Source organism: Mytilus trossulus, chromosome 9, assembly GCF_036588685.1.
Source record: "Mytilus trossulus isolate FHL-02 chromosome 9, PNRI_Mtr1.1.1.hap1, whole genome shotgun sequence".
In the NCBI taxonomy this organism is placed as follows: domain Eukaryota; kingdom Metazoa; phylum Mollusca; class Bivalvia; order Mytilida; family Mytilidae; genus Mytilus; species Mytilus trossulus.
This window is the reverse complement of record NC_086381.1, coordinates 65723866-65750794: the sequence shown is the minus strand read 5'-3', so window position 1 is coordinate 65750794 and position 26929 is coordinate 65723866. Positions and strand designations below refer to the sequence as shown.

The 26929-nt window shown below is 30.8% G+C and overlaps 1 protein-coding gene across 5 annotated transcripts; it reads left to right on the top strand.

Annotated features, from left to right (window-relative positions):
• LOC134683258 (nucleobindin-2-like) lies at positions 1-26929 on the top strand. 5 transcript variants are annotated; one of them, XM_063542432.1, is made up of 13 exons: positions 1-86; positions 6297-6416; positions 7425-7454; positions 10837-10944; positions 11717-11879; positions 15687-15781; positions 16772-16957; positions 19261-19351; positions 20710-20768; positions 21298-21480; positions 22177-22302; positions 23603-24181; positions 24832-26929. In XM_063542432.1, exons 2-13 carry the CDS (start codon positions 6303-6305, stop codon positions 24883-24885), a joined length of 1788 nt encoding a protein of 595 aa, XP_063398502.1. In that variant the 5' UTR covers positions 1-86; positions 6297-6302; the 3' UTR covers positions 24886-26929. The 5 variants fall into 5 exon arrangements, with proteins under 5 accessions (XP_063398502.1, XP_063398505.1, XP_063398503.1 ...); XM_063542435.1 differs by having other exon boundaries at positions 28-86; positions 11717-11843; XM_063542433.1 differs by lacking the exon at positions 19261-19351 and adding an exon at positions 18629-18719 and having other exon boundaries at positions 28-86.

Below are 26929 nucleotides of genomic sequence, written 5' to 3'. Positions count from 1 at the left end.
ATTTAACATTGAATGACACGTCAATTATGTCTATTTCCGGTTGGACATAAACATTTGTTGTGTCGTTGGAACTGCACGCACATTTGGTAAAATTTCTTTATATATTTACTACGAGACATATTGGTACTGGGTTGAATAACTGTTAAATAGAATATACGTATCTTGACAATTTTACCGGTTTCATGTAAATGTCATATGACGATTTGTTTATGGAAAACTCTTTTATATGATGTCAACATGTCCCCATATGGACATCTAGATTATGACTCTTCTATGTCAACTATAACACTGGACAGTGAAGAATTCTGTACTGGATAATTCTTAACTTTTCAATTGTTATGTGAAGCTGTTGTTGGTCATTCTTCTCTTTTATTTTTTATTCTGTCTCATATTAACTTGAAATTACTTTGAATTGATCCATAAAACCTCGGTACCACGATTTCCCGAGAACTACGAGAACAACATAATATCCCGAAAACAAGATTATATATCCCGAGAACAAGATTTTTATAGGTGTTTTTATTGTGTTTTTACTACTTTTTACAATAATGAAGAATACTAATAAGAGATAATACTCGTTTTTATCAGAGACATATAATACAATGTATTATATGTCTCTGTTTTTATTCAATAAAAATGCAATTTCAGGTCAAAAATTCGACATGAATACAATTGCAACTCCCCTCGAAAGGCAAGCTCCAATAAAAGTATTTAAGTCCTTTTCGAAAGCAGTCTCATCAAATTGTAAATTACTGCAATCGTTTGAGCCAATTTGACATATGACAACATGAGGCGCATAATGTACAAATAAGCCTGATTCAATTTCAGTAATTAAAGTCCGCCATATTGTTTTCAACAAGGAATTTGCATATAAGTAACAAGACATAAAAATCTGTTTTCTGAAGATTGCGTGTACTTTTATCAATTCTGAACGCCATAGACCTTAATCATTGTATGCTGTTACACTTATTTAAGCAAAAAAACACATTTAACACCATAAAAAATCTTGTTCTCGGGATATATAATCTTGTTTTCGGGATATTATGTTGTTCTCGTAGTTCTCGGGAAATCGTGGTACCCATAAAACCTTTCTGTTTACTACTAGTACTACTACTACCAGGTTTTCTATTGTGGCCTCATATATTTTGTATTAAACTATTATCATGTCAAAATTGAATGGGAAACGGTGTGATGTCTTGTAATGGCAGATAAATAGTGATAAGGGACAGATAAATAGCAATAAGGTGTATCATCATCATCATCATCTTCCAATAATGGTCAGGAGGTGTAGACAACTGTAAATATTGACCAGGCCTAGGTCTGAGGGAGCCACTCTCCACACAGGTTTTATATGTACAAATAAAAAGCTTGTATTTACAGTTAAAACTATCTACAACAAATGGTGGTTTATGTGGTTGTCTTCAGGGCCGCCGCTGCATGGAGGCTGGCCTTGAAGTCTGGCCTTGAAGTCGTCCAGAGTGGATGAGTTTGTCACCGTTGTTGGTTGCTGGTTCCAATTCTGGATAGTGCGAGGAAAGAAAGATTGTCGGTACACTTCTGTTTTGGTGTAGATCTGCCTCAATCTGTTTGCTCCTCTGGTTCTGGTGTCACTTTTGTTGATGATACTGTTGGCTTCTGGTATGCAAATCATACCATTGATGGCCTTGTACATGATCAATAGGCGATGGTCCTTACTAGATCTTGTAATGATTCCCATTTCAGAAGCTGAATCATGTTGGTGACACATCCAGGAGTTTTGTCTCTGTAGTTATTACAGACATAACGGGCTCCCCTTCTTTGCACTTTGTCTACTTGGTTTATGTCTTCCACTTTGTATGGGTCTAACACAGCGGTGGTATACATGTACATATCAACTACAGATGAACTGCCCCAATTGACCATCTCTTGATCATTTTGGAGAAAACAGGTGATAGGACATTGTGACGTCAGGATACATTTCATTATTTGCTCTATGAGGTCAACTGTTCTATGAAAATTGAATTCATTAATACACCTAATAATTCTTTAACTTAGCAATATGAACCCAAACAAAAACTCGGGGTGATCTCAGCTGCACCAGTGCTTGTATTGCTTATGTTATTTCAAAGTGAAACCCGGTAAAAGTTGGTGTAAAATTTTTAAGCATGATAACAAAAATCTGATCCACAATGAAAGAAAGTGAGGTCTATCATGTCTATATTTCTGATCAATTTCAAAATCTAAATTTGTAAAATTTCAAACACAATTATCGAAAGTCATAGATATCTAGAGCTGGTTCCATCATAAATGTACAAGTTTATGTTTATGTACCTGAACTTCCAAATTGTCACAAAATATTGAAAGGGTATTTGCCCAGTAAAATAAAATACTATTTAACATTTAGTTGTGCTTACTATCATGTTAAATATACATGTATAGGTTAAAGTTGTGCAAATGTTAAATCATTTTTCTCGCGCAAGACAAATGTAATGCTGTTTAATCTCCAAATTTGCGCAAATGTGATGTTGTTTAATCCCCAAATTTGAGCAAATGTGATGTTGTTTAATCCCCAAATTTGAGCAAATGTAATGTTGTTTAATATCCAAATTTGAGCAAATGTAATGTTGTTTAATCCCCAAATTAGAGCAAATGTAATGTTGTTTAATCTCCAAATTTGAGCAAATGTAATGTTGTTTACTCTCCAAATTTGAGCAAATGTAATGTTGTTTGATCCCCAAATTTGAGCAAATGTAATATATGTAGATGGCTATAGTTTTCACGTCTACTGTGTAAAACCTCTGAAGATTGGAGCATCTCTATTTTCAAGAATTTGATTCCAAAAAAGTCAATATTTTTTTTTTTTAAATTCCAAATTCTTAATATCATGTCACTATCCTTTCTGACAATGACAGTCCCTGTTTTTTAGTTATTTTATGCTATCATGGCTATGGTTGAAGGTCTTGATGGGGTAGGTTTTTTTTTATATTTCTGCATGTTTTTATTTAATTGGCAATTTTTATCTGTTTGTTAATCAATTTTCTTCTTTTAAATTCTACTCATTTAAGGCTTGGTACAATTTATCTGGAGTTGATTTCACAGAAAAAAACTAACCACTAAGATTGATCGTAATCAGGTACATTTTGTAAGTATACTGAATTGTTCATGACTTACGATCAATCTTAGTCTTAAGTATTTTTGTGGAACCGAAAGGATCAATCCCGAAATCCTGAATTTAAAAACACCTGATCCCAGAGTCCTGATAAAGGTTCTATCCCCCTCATATATGTATACCCCAAATCTCTTACAAGTGTATTCCTTGCATTATGTTATTTTTTTCTGTTGTTAATTTCTTGTTCTTCCTCATATTGATGATTGATGGTCACATGTTCATTTGTTTACAATTTCTGTTTGCAACGTAATGTTTTTCATCCAATATAAGTTACATAGTGACGTGTATGTATAACATGTATAAATTATTATCATCAATCAAAAAACAATACAATTTTTTATACAAAACTAATTTATCATTTTCAAATTGTATAAAATACATGAAAATGATGAAATAAGTTCAAAGTCACTCAGTGACAATAAACAGACAGACAATCTCTTGTAAATATTATTCAGATATATATATATACCATGTATACAAACAGCCTGTAAAACTTTAACAATCATAGACATGTTAAACCATGTGAACATAAAGATAGTTTAAATTAATGTCAGAGATGAAAAATGTTTGTTGGTATTTAGAATTGTGTATTAATGTTTGGATGGTGGATGTGTGGTCTAAGTAGTTAAACTATTGGTCATCAGCTAGTGAGGTTGTGGGTTTGAGGCCCAGGTCAGGTGCACTTCACTCCAATCTTAATTGAGTAGATTGTCAGTTTTCCTACAAAAAGTCTGTGGTTTTCTTTGTAAAAAACTGGCTTCCTCCACCAATCATGCCAATAAAAACTGAGAGCCAAGAAATAACACTATTGTAAGTAGTGTCTAATCAATCAAATAGTGTTTCTCCTCAGATAATTCTGTACAACATGTACAATGCTATAGATCTGTTTAAAATATACTATTCATGAATAGTACATGTACTTTCGAAAATGGTGCAGAATATGAAATGTAGGACAGCTGTTTTAGTTGGGCATAGCATCCAACAATATAAATTGGCAGCCACCAAGTAGTCAACAGGGTTCTCGCTCAGGATTTTTGAAGGCGAGTCGGGGGACTCGTCATTTTTGGCCATGATGAGTACAACAGCAAGAAGAAAATGTTTTATTGCAATATATAGGGCATGTATCGTATATATATATAATGTATATACAACTCGTCTAAACATCAACATAACAATGTTAGATCTGTAAATTTGCTTTCGCAAATTTACAGATCTAACATTGTTAGGTTGATGTTTAGACGAGTTGTATATACATTATGTACACAGCCATGTATCACCATCATTGATGGCGATCCGATGGATACATCTGTTGTAGGGTTGTCACTGACTCAGACGTACTTATATATATATATAATGTTATATTTTAGTCTTCTTTTCCTAACAGAGCTATGAAATGACATTAAATTCAGATCACTTTTAAATTTTTGCCATTAAATGATGATATTTGTGTTAAACTATGTTCAGTTTATACAAAATATTTCAATCTTGATGCATCTGTGGACTCACCAGTTTTGAAAATAGTGAGCCCAGACAGATTTTGATGAGTCCAGGACTCATGGACTCACCTTAGTAAGAACCCTGCTTAAAGTGGCTTTCAATAGCAATCAATCAATAATTCTGTGGTCAGTCAGGGGTACTACTTGTACAAGTGTATTTTATTTACTTGAAGAAGTAAAAATAAATATACACATATAAGTAAATTTGTACGCTACTTATACAAGTGAATTTTATTTACTTGTATAGGTAAAAAAAAAAATTGGCTGAGTTATGTCCCTTAGACATTCAGATTTTTTTACTTGTAGAAGTAAAAAAGTCATCCTATCTTCTTTTATTGAAATCTTTGGATTTCTTTGCTCTAATAGAATTTTAAATTATCTGCTCTTTGCAGATGTCTTTACTAATCATTTCAGTGCAATTTCATGGACAATGAAAATCTCATTTGTCTGTTATCTTCAGAACACTGCTCATTTACAAGCCCCCAAGGAGCAATTTTTGAAGGCCTTGCGCAAAGATCTTATTTGCGCAATCAGTTTCTTTGTTGAAATAATGAGATGAAACATTGAACTTTAATTAAAAAATTTGAGCAAACCTGGGAAAAAACATTAAAGGCATGATTTTACATCTCAAAACTTGAGGATTTTTGTTGGATTGTAAGAAAAATTTACTTATACAAGTAAATTTTGAGAAAATGAAGAGGAGATTATTTAAACATTATTTATTTACTTATATATGTATATTTTTTTTTACTTCTTCAAGTAAATAAAATACACTTGTACAAGTAGTACCCCTGACTGGTGGTATTGTAGCAACTGTGTGTTAATCCATTTTTGTCGAGCCTTCGACTTTAGTCTAAAAAGCGAGACTAAGCAATCCTATATTCCGTCGGTGGCGTCGTTGGTGGCGTCCACAAATATTCACTCTGTGGTTAAAGTTTTAAGAACTTTAATAACTTTCTTACACTATCCTGGGTTTGTACCAAACTTGGACAGAAGCTTGTTTATGATCATAAGATAGTATCCAGAAGTAAATTTTGTAAAAAGATAAATCCATTTTTTCTGTATTTTACTTTTAAATGGACTTAGTTTTTCTGCAGGGAAACATTACATTCACTCTGTGGTTAAAGTTTTTAAAATTTAAATAACTTTCTTAAACTATCCTGGGTTTGTACCAAACATGGACAGAAGCTTATTAGTATCCAGAAGTAAATTTTGTAAAAAGATGACTCCATTTTTTCTGTATTTTACTTTTAAATGGACTTTCTTCCAGTTAACATTACATACAGTCTGCAGTTAAAGTTTTCAAAACATTTATTAGATTCATTAATTATCCTAGATTTTTTACCAAACTTGGACAGAAGCTTCTTACAATCATAAGATAGTTTCAAGAGGAATATTTTTATTTATTTTTTTCCTCATTTTTGTTAAGCCTGCAATTTACAGCAAAAGTCGACGAGACACTGGGTTTCTGCGGAACCCTTACAATTTTTTTTGTGTAATATGTCCTGAAGTTTTTTTTTGTGACACATTATATAAATTTTTAGGACTGTTTACCAATGTACATGATGTATTTTTTGGGGAATTTATTACAAAACATAATTTATAACCTTACACATGTTAAATTTGTATTGTTGTTATGAATCTTCTTTCAGATAAAGATGAAGAAAGTTTTAGGACTATTAATTATTGGTATATCATTGTATGGTATTGTCTGTCCGCCTGTCAAACCTGATGCACAGCCAGAAGAAGGAGGCTCTGACACTCAAGATGAGGTAAGAACTGGTTTTAATGGATGTATGGATTGATAGATTTGTCTTAAATATCCAGTTACAAATATTACATGTTTTTCATGATGAAACTAAATTTATAAGATATGAACATGTTCCCAGGTTATTACTAACATGACTTAACAAGTGCTAGACTAACTTGACGAGCAGTATCGTCAATGTACTACTTCCAATGTTAGTGGTGCCGAAACAGCCTGAAAGACATGTCACCCTGGCGATGACCCTGCCCTGACCCATAAGTCTGACTGAGCCAACCAATCTTTGCCCTATCTCCAACATGTTGCTGGAAGCAGTCAAACCAACTTTCAAGTTTGTTTGTTCCAAAATGAAAAATTCTGAAGATCGCCTTTAAAAAATGTCACAAGTCTTAGTCACTAGATCACTTTCACAAAAAGTATTAAGCTAGTTCATTGTGTAGTTCATTCAAAATTTTATGGTTACTGGTCTTTTTAATTTTTTAAATAGTTAGAATTGACCAGGTTAGAGTTTAAATTCTGCCAGGTTAATTTTATATGCTAACAACATGTACAATTATATTAAATGTATAAATTTAAAGAAAATTATTTCTGACATTACGATTAAGACACAGAGGCGGATTTAGGGGGGGGGGGGGGCTTTTTGGGAAAAAATTTGGTTGCTTTTATAGGGAATCACTGAAGCGTGACTGGAGCGGGCCCCCTCTTATGTCAGTCAGTGGGCCCCCACTTATGAAAATTTCTGGATCCGCCACTGAGACATTTATGCATTCAATTTTTATAATACTGAATACAATGATAAGGATACATTAGTATGGACACACTTTTTTGTGAATTAAGGCAGTCATCAGCTTTATGAGGAATTTTTTCTTAGTTAAGTATAAGGTCTACTTAATACCCAGTAAAGAAATCACTTGTCCAGTTTTCAACGCATATCATTATGTTTGATTGAACCTTATAATGCCTTATTGTATTTCCTGAAACAAGCATCAATTCATACATGTGACTTGTATTGTAGCTTCCAGTATTAGAAACTGACATGGAAGAGGTATTTTAGGGGGGAAATTTTTACACTAAACTTTTGTTATCCAGCACACACTCTCTGCCAAAGTGGCTATTTATAGCTGAAACCATAGAAGTGTTGACAAATTTTCTTGCAGTTTGTCATTTCTGTTTTAATTTGATTAAGGCCACGTTTTTTTAATTTGTTGGTTTACGGATTTTCTCCATGAAAAAGTCGGGTCGGTCGGTCGGAAAAAAAAAGAAAAAAAAGATCTTTCAAGACAGAAAACTGATATGCAAAATAAAAATATATTTCACCTTTCTAATATATGTTTGTCATACTATTTTTTTATCATTCTTAAATTTTAGTTTGATAATTATTATTGCTCAGCTGTAAACATCACATGACATTGTCTAATAATTTCCCGTAAAAAAAGGGGGGGGGGGTACACTGACAAAGACGAAATTAAATCGTCAATTCACAAACAAGAAAAACAGATTCACGTCAGTTATTTGACTTAGCTTTTAATCAAAACTTGGTGAAAAATAATAAGCACGAAAACTGATAGAGAAAAAAAAAGTAAAAACGTCGTACGAAAATAAGTTTCAACACACGTGTCAAAAACGTAATAGACTCGTCCATTGGAAAAACGAGAATATCAGGTTAAATAATCTGTTGTCATGCATTCCCGTTTTTTATCCAAATGGACGATATTTTTTTTTATTATCTATGAAACAAGAAAATATCAAATGATTTGTTAAAACTCAGTATTTTAACTTGATGTCTTGAACTTCCACCTGTCCTCATTTGGACAAGTCTATTTATATGAGAACATTCATCTTACGGACTGGTGACAAATAAGGGAAACGAACTTATTGTGTAATTGGTTTTAAACACAGGTTTCGTTCCGCAAAATTATTTGCGCAAACAACATTTCAAGGTCATTAATAATTGATTTGTCTATTTTTAGAAACGTAAACTGAAAGTTTCATTTTTCACAACAGAAAGTTTCATCACTTCTGTTAGTGATTAATGCATTTTATTTCATAAAAAAGGGTATTTTAATTATTTTTCAGGGATAATGCATTTCTTAGGGTCGGCGAGAATAAAAAAAAGCCTGAAAATTAGATTTTATTTTTATTTTGGAAATCGGCAAAATCGGGTCGGCGGATCCGTAAACCAACAAATTAAAAAATCCTGGCCTAAGAGTTGTTTGAAAAAGATATTAACGATTAAGTGTAAAACAAAAAATTCTCTGACAATAACATTATATTGCTCAGGTGAGTTTACACCGGCTAATTCTAGTGTAAACTCACAGAGCAATATAATATTATTGATTAAAATACCAAACACATGTTGTATTTTTTTTTGCCTTGTACATACATGTACATGTAGCTAAATGTGTGGGTAATAATGCAAATTGAAAGACCAGTTGCAAGAAAATTATCAAATACTTTTATGAGTTTGGGCATTTGAAAAAATTATCCATTCCATGCACTTCCAGATCTATATTATAGAACTTTGACCCTTACTTCCAGGAAAGTGGTCTTAGCGCATTTAAACTTATCTGTTCATGTACAAAATATAAGCTTAATTAGTATTAGATTTTTATTGGGGTCTTCGTTTCATGAATTTGCTTTCTTTAGCTCAGTAGCTCTTGAATTTCCTCAAATCCTGAGAATGAGCCATAATAGATTATAATTAGCAGTAGATTAATAGAACATGACCAAATATAAACAAAGACAGAAGGTGTTTAATCTAGTGTATACATAAAGAGGAGGAACAATTGCTATATGGTCTTGACTTTAGGATTGCAAACATTTTTGTGCCCACACACTAAAAGTTTTGTATTAATAACCTTTATACACATAAGTTACTTAACAATTATAATTCAGGGTTCTGCCTAAGAATTTTGAAGGTGAGTCCAAGGAAAAAATTGAAAAATAAAGATAAGAAGACATAGGTCTGGTTGTGTCTTACAATGTATATCCATTTTAAGGAATTATTCTACAGTTTTAGGGTTCAAGTGTAAAAAAAACCTATTCTATAAGTTTAAGGACCTCAATATTTTGACAACCACCTATCATTGCCTATTTCTATCACCAATACACATATTATGGGATGCACATATATTAACACACAAGCTTTTATCAAACCAATTGTATAACATTACAGATGTGCAATTTCATATTATTATTATTATTTGTAAATCTCATATTTTTTTAATATTAATTATTAAGTTTAACAAAAATGTAAGTAGAAAACTGTCAATTTCTATACAGTTTTACATATTGACAATTTCCTGGTGAGGTTCTTGAGGTTTTATTATGATGATTTATGCTTTCCCTCTACCGGTATGTCATTCTTCCTGTAACTGTTCTTGTTTTCTCCTTATTATGTACATGTTCTTTTAGGCCTGATATAAACAGAAATGTTAGTTTCTGGTCTCCTATTTGGCCTATAGCCATTGTGATTTTTTTTCCAATTGGTTTCTAGGCTTGTTTGCTACAAAATTTGAAGAAGATGAAACCCACTATTGATTTAGATGTTCAGTCAGGTCACAAGTAACAACATGTTCTTCATGATGTTTTCCTGCTATATTAGGGTTCCAGTTATGTTCTGTTGCATCAGAAATGTTAGAAAATTAATAAATATTAAAAACAAGAGAGTTAACATAAAATTGAGAATGGAAATGGGGAATGTATCAAAGAGACAACAACCCGACCATAGAAAAAACAACAGCAGAAGGTCACCAACAGGTCTTCAATGTAACGAGAAATTCCTCGTATCTGTATGTTAATATAAAATACAGAAGTACTCTTGGTACCATATACATGCCATACAAATCTTTAAAGACAAATGAAAGAGCTGATTGTATAAAACTTTTATTTTACGCTTTTTGAAGTGTTCCATACTTGCATTATGGTTAAGGTTCTTATTATAATTCATATTCCCATTGATTTCAGGACCTATCCCTAAGAAAAGGTTATATAAGAAATAAGTATTTTATATGTAAATGAATTTAAGTATTACTTGTAGGTATTCTTACTTTTTGCTTTCTTCGAATTCTTTTGTCATAATTCTGCTGCACTTTCCCTTACAAACTTTTATTGATAAATCTTTGGTATATGGGTTTTCAAAACTTGGTTCTATGCAAACGGTGAAAAGTAATCATTTAAAATTTTGATGAAGTAACTAAAATATTTTTAAATCTACCAATATTATTCTTACTTTTTTTGTCTTTTTTTTGTTTGGAGTTTTTTTAAGAAAAAAAATTTGTGGATATTTATAGAACAGATAATAAGTATTTATCCTCGCATTCTGTTGATTTTTATTCAATTACGATTCTTTAAATACTTAAATTTAATTCTGATTACAAAATAATAAAGATTTTTGTTAATAATATTTTTATTGTTCATCTTTTCAGGACACTGGCTTAGAATATGACCGGTACCTGAAGGAGGTAGTGATGGCTCTGGAAGAAGATCCAGACTTTAGAAAGAAATTAGAAGAAACAAATGCAACAGATATAAAGGTACAGTACAGGACGATTTGGAATTATTTAAAAAATGTTTGAGCAACACCAACCAAAGACTAAGGCCCAAAATAAAATAATTTTTGTTTCCCCAATTCCAACCGACCCTGCGAAAACAGTGTTACTCATAAAATTTTATTGTCAAAACTAAGTCAAATATTATTTGATTAATTTTTAGATTTTCAGGCTTGCCAGATTGTCTGATATTGTTCAATCTTATTGAAAAAATATATTTATTTCCCTATTTACCTACCCACAACTGACTTGGCAGGGTGGGTTGGGGAAGCAAATAATATATTAAATTAGGCCTAATGTGATATATAATGGTCCTCAAATTATTGTAAAAAAAAGGTGAAAGATGCCAGAGGCCAGAGGAACATTCAAACTCATAAGTTGAAAATAAACTGACAATACAATGGCTTAAAAAGAGAAAGACAAACCGACATCAATAGTACACAAAACACAACAAAGAAAACTTTAAACAGGCAACACAAAACCCCATCCCTTTAAAAAAAAAAAAAAATACTGGGTTATAACAGGTGTTCCAGAAAGCTAAGCTGATTCTGCTCCATATGTCACTATCACTGGACAAATTATTATTATTTTTCATTTATAATTTAATTTTGGATGTAACACATCTTCTGATTGGCTGACGTAATTTTGTTGTGTGCACCAAATTTTTTATGTTATTTCTTCATAGACAGAAAAAATATTACAGTCATTCATTAGATAAATTTAATATATATATATATATATTTTTATTTACTTTCAGAATGGAAAAATATCAATGCATCTAGAGATGGTAGCTCATGGCATTAGAGAAAGATTGGATGAAATTAAAAGACGTGAAGTCGACAGATTAAGAATTTTAGCGAGAGAAAAAATGAAAACAATGAATGGTATGGATGTCTTTCATTACATATCGATTCATGGAGGTATGATTTTCAAATTTCAGATTTTCCTGATGCTGCTGCTGCTGTCTTTCCTAACTTGTAGTGGGTATTACTTATCATATCACCATAGTAACAAGTGTAAACAATATATGTTGAATCTGAAACTGAGGCTTCTGTTTTATTTATCTAAAATTTAAAAAAAATATGTGCAGTTAGCATACATGTTTATAGATTCCTAAAAGGTAGATAACTACCCTCAGGTCCATAAAAAAGTAAAGTGTAAGAAAATATGCATTTTTCAATTCTGATCATGCAAGACTTTCAAGATCTTTAAACACCTCTTTAGTTGTAGTGCATTACTGTAATATTGTAAAAACTGGCAAACTTTTGAAAGTTCAAAAAATCATTTTGATAATAATCAAAGCCTGAATTTTGGAGACACAAGTCAAAAGTTGTCTGACAATTCAAAGAGATGCAAGCCTTCATTTTGGAGACACAACTTTTATACTTATATATAAAGCTTCCTTAACAAAAAAATTAGATCAACATCATTTTTTTTATCCAGTGATAAAATCAAATTATATGCAATTATTTTATTAGATATTGTAAGGTTAATCCGTTATTAAACATTTGGCTTTTTGAATCACACAGTTGGAATTTTATAAATTTTATTTTTGAGTTTTTGTACAGTTTGTATGTATACAAACAGTAACCCCTTTAGAACATGTAGAACAAGTAAAGATGTGTCTGTTTTCATTTTGACAAAAAAACCAATTAGGGATATTCAAAATATGCTGGCTGGAATTTTGTTTGTAAATAAATTTGCTCTTCATATTTGAAAAATGTAGCTAATTAAGCTTGTTGCTAGTAAATATTAAATGTATTCATTCAGTAAAATATATCTTCAATTAATTGTTGTAGCTTTAGTTCTATTGTGATATGATTAACCTTACATACACACATGGTGGTTTCGGAGAGAAAATCACTCAGGTTGGTGTTAAGTGAAACAGTGAAAACAGAGTGATAGTCTGTGATTGTGGGTGAATCACTCTGTATACCTGATATGCTACATTTATTCATAAATCTTTCGTTTTCACCCTAAATCACCAGCAATCACAGTTTTTACGGTAAAACTCAGTGATTTCTTTTACCACCTACTAGTGATTTTTTGAAGAACCAGCATGGTTGTACTGTAATTCACTTACCATTCTTTTCTATTATTTGCAGTGTAGTCACCACCATTTGAGTAGTTTGCAGAACAAATTATGATGAAATCAAATTTTAATTTTAGATGTTACACTGTGTTTAAAACCCATTGCAGTTTATTATCTGGTAGATCAGTTGGTCGACTGACTCTTATGTCGCTCACCCCCAAGTTTAGATTAAATAAATGCTGTGAACATTTTCATGGTGATTTTTATCAGTTAGACTATAAAAATATTTAGTCTACCCATTAGAAAAAGTGCTTAAAACAATCTAATTCTGTCTTATCAGATAAGGAATTTTCAGTGGTATTTTTAAATGAGGTGCAACATCTTGAAATTTCAGTGGTGTTTTTTAATGCTGTGTAATTTTTAATAGTACTCTTATAACCATCATTTTTGCATCTTTTTTTTAAATTTCATGGTATCATTTTAATGGATAATGTTCTCAGGGTACTTTGCAAGTGCATAACATGAAATTGATTTTTAAGAAGTTTTTTCATCATGCTCTCAATTGCATAGGAATGGGAATTAATGATTGTTCTTTTATATTAACCCCAAATAATGATTTAACTTATATTTACCAATTAACTGTTTATATTTATCAGTTAATAATTGAAATACTGTATCTATTAATTGATAAAAGTGTATAGATATTTATTGGTCATGAAATAGGAAATATTTTTGGGGGAAAGTTATTTTATCCAATGTTAACTACCATTTTTCATGTTGATATTAAGACAAGGATTATTCACAAATAATCATTTTTTTTACCAGATTAAAAAGGCTTTATCCAAAAAAAAAAAAGGAAAAAAAAATTCTGTATTTATTCTGCAAAGTATCAGTGTTATAACAATCACAGAATTTTGTAGTTGTCCAACACATAAAGATTATCAGAGAAATATGTTTTCCAAAACAAACAGTCATGCTGGTTCTTAACAGAAAATTATTTTTATTATATTTAAGGAAATATAACAATATTCAATTGTAAAAAATTGCTAACAGCTGCAAAATAATTCATGTTTTTCACACTCAATTACTTTGTTACATTTTAGAACTCTAAAAACATATTTCTCTGATGTTTGTTACACAATAGGGAACATTTTTTGAACACATTTCTCAGTTTTTTTTTTGTACACAATGGGGAACATTTATTGATTTGGTACTTAATGTGTGAACAATTTATTAGTGATTATTTAACTGAAATAATTACATTTTCTTTATAACTGTGAAACTTTAAGGAACAGATGTTTTTGAATACATTTTGATTCTAAAATATAATGCAGCATTATAAGAATTATAAGAATAAAGGTTACCAAAATAGATAAACAATTCTGCAACAGCAACATTGTTGATTAATGCATGCATGCACTTTATGTTATACATTTATTCATATGACAAAGGTAAATGTCATGTGGAAACATTCCCATTGAGAGAATAAAAATTCAAGTTTGAACTTTTGTGATCTGAATTTTTTGAAAAAAAATCACATATTTTAAAACATTTAGGCCACACTTCAAAATATTTTGGTTTGCCCAAACCCTACTTAGTTTGAGACAGTGGGTAGGTAGGTAGGCATTTTCTTTATTTTTTTCAAAAAAAGAAATTGAAGTATTGTTTATTAGTCTTCATGTCTTTTTATTAATTAAAACAAACCTATTATTTATTATGGCCTAATTTTCAGATTTTTCAAAATGCATGTTAAATATATATTCACTATGAAATTTAAAATTAGCTTAGTCTTATTATTTTTACATTTGGTTTTATATGAAATATAATAAGCTTATGCTTTAATAGTGTAGTTTGGGGTTATACTTCTAGTAAGGATTAGTTTTACCTGTGTTGGTGAAAAATGTTTTCCAATAGATGATATTAGACGGTAGACCTAAAAAAAAAATGGGAGTTATCTACCCTTATACAAGTTAACTATATTTCAAATGTTTGCCTGTTTATAGTTACTTCTGTTTAGAAAAAATATAAGGGCAGGTACTTGTCCTTGGGTTAATTTTGTTGCTATTGTATTTTACATTATTAATTTATAAAGTTTCAATGTTTTATATCTAATTTTTTTCAGAGTTCAGATATGCTAAATTGAATTTAAATGAAATTTAAAAAAATGATAATATTAATATCAACATGCATTTATTTTCATAATTCTTTCTCTACTAACTTTCATGCCTCATTACATGATATGGAAATATATTTCAATGTTGCTAACCATAAATTATAACATGTATAATTCAGATGATTTTAAACAGGTTATATTTCTAGTACACTATAGCTATATGTACATTGTAAACATAACATCATCTGTAAAGCAAATACTGATTGTTGATGATTGAGAACTTCGAGCTATAACTGTGAACTTTTTATACATTGTGACTTAAATGGGGCGTTGACACTCATACCACATCTTCTTTAATTACCCTATTTTTGTGTTCTATTTCAACTGGAAAAAGTCACGAATTTTAATCATAACCAAAAATTAGTTGGTTTACATTACAGTAGTACCTCATATCAACAACAATCGCCTTATATCAATGATTATCAAAAACAACTTTCGATTTAATCACTTTGTGTGTGCGGTATTTTTCTTAATCATTATATAAATAAAAAATTACTATTATGCTTTATCTACTAACTATAGGTATACAGAAAATTGATGAGAGAATATTGCACCATTTGGATGTAAAAAATCCACACAGTTTTGAGGCTAAAGATTTGGAAAAGCTTATCGTTAAGGTATGTGTTTAAACATTGAAATGATCATCAGATCAACATCAGATATATGAAAAATCCTAAAAAGAAGCACTAACAAAATTTTAGTTCCTTATGATTGTCCTAATAATAAGGTTTTGGTAATTACATATAGAATAATAGGTAGTTGAGCTTTTGATACTGACTTTATCATGTGGAATATATAGACGAGCCCTTTAGGGCCAATTAAGGTATTCAACATGATATAGTCAGTATCAAAAACGAAACTACCTATTATTCTGTTTATCGGTAATTATGACGTCACGCAATGTATTGCCTAATATTTTTAGTGATACAGTCAGTACGTTGATACTCGAAAGTATTAGGCAGTAAGATCAAAGGGAAAATATACGAATTACTGATAATTATATTTGTTGATTGAAGAAAAATCATATTTTTGTTGATACTTGATTTTGTGGCTTTGCCAAAGTTTATATATGAATCATTGAGAAATATTTAAATTCTTGAATTTATTTGTGGTTCATATAAACTGAAAAAATCCAATCTTGTATCATCCACACTGAGATGTGGATTGAACTATACAAAACTTTGAAAATCCTCAGGATATGTGAAAAAATGATAAAAGAGGTTCTCTACATTTGAAAGTGTATTTGATCCCCAATGCCAAATTATAATTCAACAGCCTATTCATGCTTAATTTTACTTCCTCCCATGTTAAAAAAAAAAGTTGAATACATGAGTTCAACTATTTTTTCCATCATATTTTTGTGCAAGTCCCATGGTCATGATGATTACAGAAAAGAAAGAGCTTGTCCACTCTTTAGATTGGACACATTGACCATTGAAAAAAACATATTATCTGTGTTTCTATTTACATCATGAACTGCTTTTGATGGCAAACTGCAACTAAGCTGAAAAGTATTGTGTGGCAAAACCAAATCTATTGTAACAGACTTTTAAAACTCTTTAAATAAATTTAGTAACTGGTTTAATTGCTATATCATATGATTTCAGGCTACAACAGATTTAGATGAATTAGACAAAAAACGTAAAGAAGAGTTCAAGGAATATGAAATGCAAAAGGAACATGAAAGAAAAGATTATTTGAAGACTTTACCAGAGGAAGAAAAGAAAAAAGCAGAAGAAAAACATGTAGAAATGGAGAAAAAGCATCAAGACCATCCTAAACTTCATCACCCTGTAAGAACAAAATGTTGTTATTTGATATGCAACATATTACATTAAGATCAAGATTCAAAATCACTTATTATTACGTCCATCACCCTTGAAGATTTGTTATTAAAGAAACATAGTATTGTTATTTTCTTAATTGTTCGACCCCGTATGACAGTCTTTTTTTCGATCCTATTCCTCCAATTATTGGATTTTTTTCCCCAATGATCTGCATTTGAATGAACACAATATATATAGAATAATAGGTAGTTGAGTTTTTGATACTGACTATATCATGTGGAATATCTAGACAAGCCCGTTAGGGCAAGTTAGGATATTCAATATGATATAGTCAGTATCAAAAACTCAAATACCTATTATTCTGTTTATTGGTAATTATGACGCAATGTTATGATGTCACACAATGTATTGCCTAATATTTTCTGTGATACAGCCAGTACCTTGATACTCGAAAATATTAGGCAGTGAGATCAAAGGGAAAATATACGAATTACCGATCATTAATATTAATTTCAAAGATAGATGATGAAAATTTTGATACTGTTTAAACATTTTGTAAACAGTTTATATTTTAGAGCTAATTTACATACATTAGTTTGATTTAAGGGATCATAAACAGGGAAAAGATTGATGCAAAACTTAATAAGGCGTGAAATGGTTGGCCCCATAATTCATGATATATAAACGCCATAAAAATATACCAAATATGTGATCTGTAATGTCAAATTCTGTCGTGATTACATTCTCTCATTATGGAATTTATTCCGGAACATTGAACTGTGTGTGCATTAAGGGCACATACATCAGTGTTTGTTTTGAAGAGAAAGGTTTTCAAGTCATTTTGTTTTTGTTTTAACCATTCAATTATCATTTATATATTCAATTTTCCACACCTTAATTTTCTTATGAAAACAATTTAGATCTTTTACCAATTTTATTACCCATTATTCTTTTATCACCATACCTTTTAGAAACTGGAGTGTTGTCTCATTGTAAACATACAGCATCTTCTTATTTTTATTGAAAAAAAAATTTTCTGGTTAAAACTAAAAGATTGCATTCATGCTCATTGCAATCAACTGCCATATGGGACTGGCTTGGTACATGTAGCTATTTCTTTTCAAATCTTTATCACTACTTTGAAGAATATTTTAAATGTATCCATAAAATATACACAGATAATCAAGATACAAAAAAAACCAAAGAGGTATAACCGTACTTGTCAAAAAAAAAGTGTGGTGTATTCATCAAGTATCTTTTCTAAAAATATCAATGATGTTGTAAAAGTTGTACTGTAAATTTAGAAACTATTGCGTGCATTCATTTTCACGATTTTGTTATTTTAGACCAAATGGGATTTTAACTTTTGTTATATCAAGAAAAATACTGTTTAGTTCATATAAATTCTAACTGAGAGTTTTACTTATTGCTATTATTACACTGTTGCATTTTACGCAATAATAAAAACCTCACAATAATTTCTGAATTTACAGTATATGGAATTTGAGTTATTTACCTTTGACCATAATTGTAGTTGAACAGTGGTGTTGCTGCTTGAATTTTTGATCCCACTGTTAAACAAATGCTATCTTTACCATTCAGTACTCACAAGAACTTTGATGGAAGTGATCCGGCTGAAAAAAACTTAATTTTTCTTCAATTTTGAATCATTTTCAGGGTAGCAAAGCACAGCTGGAAGATGTGTGGGAAAAGAATGATGAGATGGATAGAGACAATTTTAATCCTAAAACTTTCTTCATGATGCATGGTATGATCCTTGTTTGTCACAATTAACATAACATTTCTTTCTACCTAGAATTTGATGAGAGAAAACTGACTGCATGTACTTGTTTTCATGATATCATGATATTATAAAATTAACCCCAAAATAAACCCAGTATAATCCTTTTGAAAAAAAAAAAAAAAATGATTTTTTTTTTAATAATTTTAAACTTTCATTGAATAAGAAGGGAAATGTGATCCTTTAAGATGGAAAAAGGATCAAAATTTTGAAGTTTATTACTGAAATAATGACTTAAGACCTTATTTGATTTTTGGGGCATTTTCTTGGTCATCTTGTTGTCACCAACCCAATATCTCTTCAATATGGAACAAACAGTAACTGGCTCATAGAGGATGTTTTGAAAACTGTCTTTGCTGTTAGGCAAAATCAGTAGACTCATGACAATAAGCAACATGCATAATGTTTTCTCTCTCCAGCATAACTAACAAAGGACAGGATTTTTTATACACCCTTTATCCCCTTAATCCTCAAGAGTATTAGTAACATATTTTCTAATTACCTATAGGGAAGTAAAGACCAACTAGAGGAAGTATGGGAGAAAAAAGATCATTTAGACCCAAATGACTTTGAACCCAAAACATTCTTCCAGATGCACGGTATGGATTAGGATTAACTTATACGTAATGTTATGGAGTAGTTATAGAATTGGGTTTAAGATAGTTTTGAATAGTTGTAAAGAGGTTTTGGAATTGATACTAGAACTTTAATTGTACAACTTGGCCCTCAGTGACCAAGTGGTCTAAGCAGTTCTACTACTGTGATCACTAGCCAGTCAACACTGAGGTTGTGAGTTCAAACACCGCTTATGCAGGTGCACTGGACTCCAATCTTAATTGACTAGGATTTTCAGTTTTCCTATCAAAGGTTGGTGGTTTTCACCAGGCACTCGGGCTCCCTCCACTCATAAAAACTGAATGCCACGAAATAGTTCAAATGTGGCGCTTAAAGTGGCCTTAAAACACGAACAATCAATCAATTGATTTAAACAGCTGATCAAGTGATTGCTTTAATTTAAGGAAACAGATTCAAAAGTTCAATATGGTTGGATCTACATGTATTTGACGAAAGCATTTTATGATTAAGGGTCTGGATGAAGGTTTAAAATATCTGTCTTCTTTATCTATTCTCTTCTTTGTATTTAGGAACCTGTTATTCTCTATTTGCTTTGACCTATTTTATCTGTATTCTTAATTTTCTCTGCCTTTTATCTGAGTATTTTGACCATTAGTCTTTATACTATAAACCACATTCAGAACCCATTATGATGATTGCAATACATGTATTATGTAAACATATGAAGCAAGAAATATGGTTGTTTATTGCTAAATTTATTGGATATAACATGCCAAAAAAGAAATATGGGTGACATGTCAATGAGACCACATACCAAAACTTCAGAAGACCTCTTCAAGTCATCATACACGTATATATGTTTTACAACAGTTGTCCTACTAATATGTTTTAAGTTCTAAGTCACTGAAAAAATTTATATTGCACTTTTTATATCCAGTTCTGTTTGATATTTAAATTCTATTCAAATTCTTATGAATATAAGGAGTTGTGGTGTATACAGCAATTAGACAGCTAGAGGTCAACATAAGGACTTTTGCAATATGTCAAGCCCTGGGCTCAAAAGATCAGACATAACACCAATTTTCCCTAATACACAAAAAACTGTAAGACATGACAAAAGCCTGGCCTAGGTGATATGATTACTTGTACAATGAAATAAAGTGATACAATGTAACCTGAGTTATCTGACACACTAGGGAAAATGAAAAAAATGTTGGTTTAAGCAGGTTGTAGGAATACTCAGGTTTTGTCTTGAAGGAAAGGCAAATTTGGGGACTGTTGGAATACTCAGGATTCGGATGAGGCAGGTTACACTGTACATTTAAAGCCAAAAATTGTTCTGATTCACGTAAAGGAATAACTAAATGCTTTTAATTTACAGATATAAATGGAGATGGATTCTTAGACGAGGAAGAAGTAGAAGCATTATTTCAGAAAGAGGTATGTCATAAACTAATTAGACTTTTATATTTCCATAAAAATTATATTGGGGACATCACTTTAACTGTTCTAGAGTTATGCCCCTTTACAAAGATTTTATTCCTCATTTGAAAGTATAAGAATGAAACACATCATAGAAACCAGGCTTAAAATAATGTTCGCTAGACAAGTTTCATTTACAAAAAAATTGTCAACGACACTTAAATCAAAAAAGTTGAAAAGGCTAAATAAAGGATGAAGTTGAATAGCATTGAGGTCCAAATTTTTTCTGAAATTTAAATTATGGCAGTTTTTTCTCCATTTAGATGCATAAGTTTGAGCAATTTTTTTATGTTCAGCAAATGATCGACTCTGAAATACAGAATTTTATGGTATTGCAGCATACGAAACCAAAACAAGTGTAAACTCAATATTATGGTCAGTTGAATGTATTTATCAACTTTCATTTGTATTACCAAACTCTTTGTATTTATTTTGTTTATAAGGTTGCAAGGGTACATGTTTGATTTCTAATTTTTTGTTTTCCTAGCTTGATCAAGTATATGATCCAAATGCACCAGAAGATGACATGAATGAGAGATACGAGGAGATGAACCGTATGAGGGAACATGTTATGAACGAGTTGGACAAAGACAAGGATAAGTTGGTCAGTAAGGAGGAGTTCTTACAATACACAGCCAGTAATGACTTTAACAAGGATGAGCCTTGGGATGTAAGCAATTATGTAGTTCAAACTGATAGATACAAGCTGACACCCACTATGTTCAATTAGACTAAATTTGATCACACTCCAAAAAAAAAAATCATTTTATTTACTCGGGTAACAATTCCCCATTTCCATTTTCAATTTCAATCATACTCGAGTAACAATATGTCAAAAGTAAAACATTCAAGTCCATTTTTTTTCTCGCCTTGACAGAGTCTTAAAAGTAAGTACTGTGGATTCATTATTATGGTTGGATACCAATTTTAGTGGGTTTCTTGGAACCAGGAGAACCACAAATTCAAATGTCGAATAACTTATTTTCAATAGGCTATATACACAGAAATTGGCAAAACCATGAAATCAAATACATAAATATTTAAGTTTTCCTCCATCCACGAAAAATGATACCGACAAAAATAAATAAATCCACAGTTTGCTGTTTTAAATTAATTTGATCGGTTTAATTTTCATAAAATTTTGAAAAATATTTACTTTGACCCTTTGACAATAAAACTTGAACCACACCTTTTATAAGAAAAATTTAATTGGATATATAGCAGTTTGACAAACAGTAATTATGATCATTAAGAACCTTAATATTTCCATAACAATAGGAAAATGATTAAAACATTCAGCTGATTTGTACAGAGTTATCTCCCTGTTGTGTTATGTATCACCTTAAATATTATATTTTTCTTTCAGACTATTGATCAGAACAAAGAATATACAGATGAGGAATATCAACAATATGAAAAAATGTTGATGGAAGAAGAAATGAAGCGACGACAACAAGGATCATTTGATTCTCATGCTCAACCAGGAATGGTTGTAAGTAGATCTTTAAAACTCAATGTTGACTGGTTGTAGAAGGAAAATGGATACAAAATATTGTGATTATACCAATTAATGTATTTTATCTTGCTTAATCATGACTGTGTTAAATATTGCAGAACAATAAGAAATTATTTGGTGCATTTATTAATGCTTTTTCCTATGAACCGCAAAATGATGTGTGATTTATTGGCATAGATGCCAACCATTACGATTTTCCCGTAATTTTTCTGATTTTGCTATCAAAACTACGCTATTATGGTCAAAGTCAAATAGTTAAGGATTCCCAATCATCGCCGTTTAATTGTGTAAAACACGGATTTTTATCATTGCTTTTCCGTCTTGGTCCGGTATTTAGTAAATGCCAATGTAATGCTTCCGGTTTTTCGGGAGTTATCGACTTATTGTTGTGTAACTAACTGACTTCCAGAGAGGGAAACTTGCATTTTATGAGTAGCTTTCCCCCTTGCTCTAATTCTCCTTGACAAAATGAAAATGTACGAGTCAAGAACATTTAAACAGTTAATGAATAGAGTACATACTACAGATAACATGTTTAATGAAACATGATAGTGCACATCAGTTTGCAATCACTCGTCAGTATTTTTTATTGGTAAATGCACGTTTTTGAATGATTACTGAACACTTTTCAATAATACTGAAAATTTGATAGTTTGTTACTGAATGGGTCAAAAGGGGGTTGGCATCTATGTATTAGTACAAATTCAATTGAGATTTTATTGATTGCCCATAGTTCTATACATATTTTTTCAAGTTCAACAGCAAAGAAGGAATATGGTGTATTAATTAGTGACAAAAAATATCTACAAATAACTAACAAAACTAATAAATGCAAAGACAGTGCTTTTATTGTAATAAAATGTCTTTTTTAATTGCAATTTCATGGATATCTTTACTGTACTTAAATGTATTTTTTTTACTGTAATTTTAACGAATACCTTTACTGCAATTACACAAATACCTCTACTGCAATAACATGAATACCTTTATTGCAAAAACATGAATACCTCTATTGCAACTACATGAATATTTTTACTGCAATAACATGAAGACCTCTACTGCAATTACATGACTATATATTACATAAATAACTTTTTTGCAATAACATGAAAACCTCTATTGCAATAATATGGATACGCTATTGCAATTACATGAAAATTTTAAAAACAATTACATGAATACTTAAAAAAACAATTTATATACATGAATACTTAAACAAACAATTACATGAATACTTTAAATGTACAACATGAAAACTAAAATTGAAATTTTACAGATGCAGCCACCACATGATCAAAATGTAGATCACATGCAAATGCAGCAACAGCATCATCAACAACAACAACAGCAGCAGGTACATCCTAATCCAGATGCTGCGCTTCACTTCCAACAACAAGCTCAAATGAACCAACAACAGATGCACAACCAACAGCAAGGTCAAATGAACCAACAGCAAATGCACAACCAACAACAAATGGCAGCACAGCAACATCAACAGCAGATGGCTGCACAACAGCATCAGGAACAAATGGCTGCACAACATCATCAGCAGCAGATGAATGCACAGCAACAAGCACAAATGGGTGGGCAGCAACAAGGTGGGCAATCTAACCAATACCAACAAGGTATGCCAGCTCAGCAACAACAACAGGTACCAGTTCATCAACAACAACAGGTACCAGTTCATCAACAGCAGCAACAGCAGGTACCAGTTCATCAACAGCAACAGGTACCAGTTCATCAACAGCAGCAACAGCAGGTACCAGTTCAACAACAACAACATCAACAGGTTCCAGTACAAAATGTAGGCCAACAACATGCACAAAATATTCAGCCAGTAGTTGGTCAAGATCAGGTCAGTTATTTGAAAATCAGAGTTTCAACTTGATTAAAATACATTTGGTTTAGTTTACTGCCATCAAGTGATTGACTTCTATCAAGTAAATCGTCATACACGTAAAAGGTTAAGGTAGCTACAAAACCATGTTTTAACCACAATTTTCTACACTAGAAAATGTCTGTACCTAGTCAGGAATTTGACAGTTGTTAAAGATATATTTGATGTGTTTGAGGTTTTGCTTTTGCCATTTGATAAGGGACTTTCCATTTTGAATTTTCCTCAGAGTTAGGTTTTTAGTTAGGTATTTATGTCATTTACTTTTGGTTCTTGTATGGAAAGTATATTTACTTCATTATACAAGATAGAATATTTGTGTAGTTATTATTAGAACCATTAAATGTAAGAATGCAGTGAACATTCAGTAAGTTTTAAATCTAAATGTAAAATTAAAAACTTCACATATGTGGATCATTTTTCTGGAATCCACAAAAATGTGTATGCGTAACTTGGCAATGCATAGCTCAGAAAAAGGCAAAAATAATGAACTCAGGAGAAAATTATAAAAAGGAAACTCCCTAATCAAATGGCAATATGCGTTTAAATATGCAATGATAACAATGATTTTTTTAAACATTCTTGTAATTTTATTTTTATTTTTTGAACAGCCTGGAGCAGTACCAGTCCATCAAGGTCAAGGTCAACAACCTGGAGGACATTAAATGAAAGCCACGGACCACAGCAGTGCTCAACGGGGAAATGGGTTATACAAACTTCATTGTGTTCATTGACATTGCTAAACATGTTCTGATATTAAGTTGAATACTGTAACTTTGTAAGTTGATATCTGTTTTGTTAGGACAAATAAATGTCGACTGACAGAATTGCAAAACTTGACTAAAGTTCAAAGAAAAATTGAGATGATTTTAAGGTGCTTGTCATTTCATATTTTATGTATTCATGAAAACAGACAATGATTTTGAAATTTACAGTGCTTCGATACCAGTAGAAATACTGATGGTTGAACAGCCATTTTGATCTAAACACTGTATGAAATGTTAATGCATTAAGATATAAAGATTTGTTTTGTTAACTTCTTTCTGTTAAGACATTTTAAGAAATTTGACTTGTCGTCAATTCAGGCATGTGTCTCATACGAACTATAGACATAAACAAAACTTATCTCTTTGAGAAAATTTTAAGACCAACATTTTTTCTCACATGTTTCTTAAAATTTGGTCCCCCATTTTATTAGATTCAGTTGATTTGTGTTCTTGAGTGGGTACCAATTTTTGTGGATGTAGGAAATATGGTATTTTCTTTGATATTTTAATTCATGGTTTTGCAAAATTTTGCATTCAAGACTAAAGAAAATGTGTACTTCCTAGAACATATAAATGTGTAGTTCACCTTTACTCTCAAAATCCACATCAATTGGTATCCAAAAAATAATGACAAATTTGCAGCAGCCAGTTTTGACTATAAATTGTTCTAACTATTTGTTTAGACATTTAAAGAACTTGCAGTCAATTTAGACGTGTGTCACATACTAAGCGTAGACATACACAGATCTCTTTATTTTCTATTAGCACTTAGAAAAACATTACTTATTGGGTATTTATTAAACATTCTCAAGCTCATGCATGCTTTAAATCATTGTGGCATTTTATTTACATTATGCTTTACTTGGATAGTAGTGCTATTTGTATTTATTTTATTTATCTTATTTATTTAATCACACAATTAATGATTGTAGTATTGAAAAAATTATTTCCAAAACTTTTTATTAAAGTAAATATATATTATTTGCAAAGAAATTGTACTAATATAATGTTATGGGTAACAAACCCATTCCAGTAGGATTTTAGATTTTAATTTTGAAAAATAAGGGCATGAAGTTCAAATGATCTTTTTGATATAAAAAAAATCATTGAAATGTTCATTACCTTGACGTTTTGTATTAATTTCAGTTTTACGTCTCTGTATAAATGTGTGATATATTGCTGTAGAATATATTTGCAATTTTCAGGGAGATTTTAAAAATTTTGAATAGAATGTTGATTAAATTAAAAAGTTATTGAGTATTGAATATATTATACATTGTGGATTCATTATCATTCATGGTATACCAATTTTCATTGATTTTATGGGTAAAGGGGAACCACTAAATTTGAACAGATTATCTGTGTTCATGACTGCAGACTTTGTTGAAACCATAAAATCAAGTTTCATCGAAAAAATCAAATTTTTCATCAATCTGTGAAAATTGGTATCCATGAAATTGAATGAATCTACAGTAGTTGGTTTGATTTAATACATTCTGATTGATATACACATCCTGAGTTAGTGCTTTTCTGAAAAGGCTATTTATGCTCAAAGGACTATTTCTGGATCTTCGGCATTTGTTGTAATACAAATCTTAAAATTCTTTTGATGACACAAAAAATGTCAAACAGAAAGTAAACGGGGCATTATCAGATCCTTAAAGGAGAAGTGTTGACGCAAAAATTATAGTTCAATCAGAATGTATTGAATATTTTATCAGGCCATTTTTTAAGAAAATATTTTTTGCTTGATGTTGCCTATATATGCCTTGAATAGAGGGGTAGGAAGAAATTATGCAAATTTCATAATTAAAAATAATTCCAAGTTGAAATAATAGCCTGTTTTATGTTGTTTGCCTTCCTACCAAACTGTATAAAAGTTGAAATAATAGTCTGTTATAAGTAACATGTTTTAGACAATAAAGCTTAAGCAAAAAAAAAA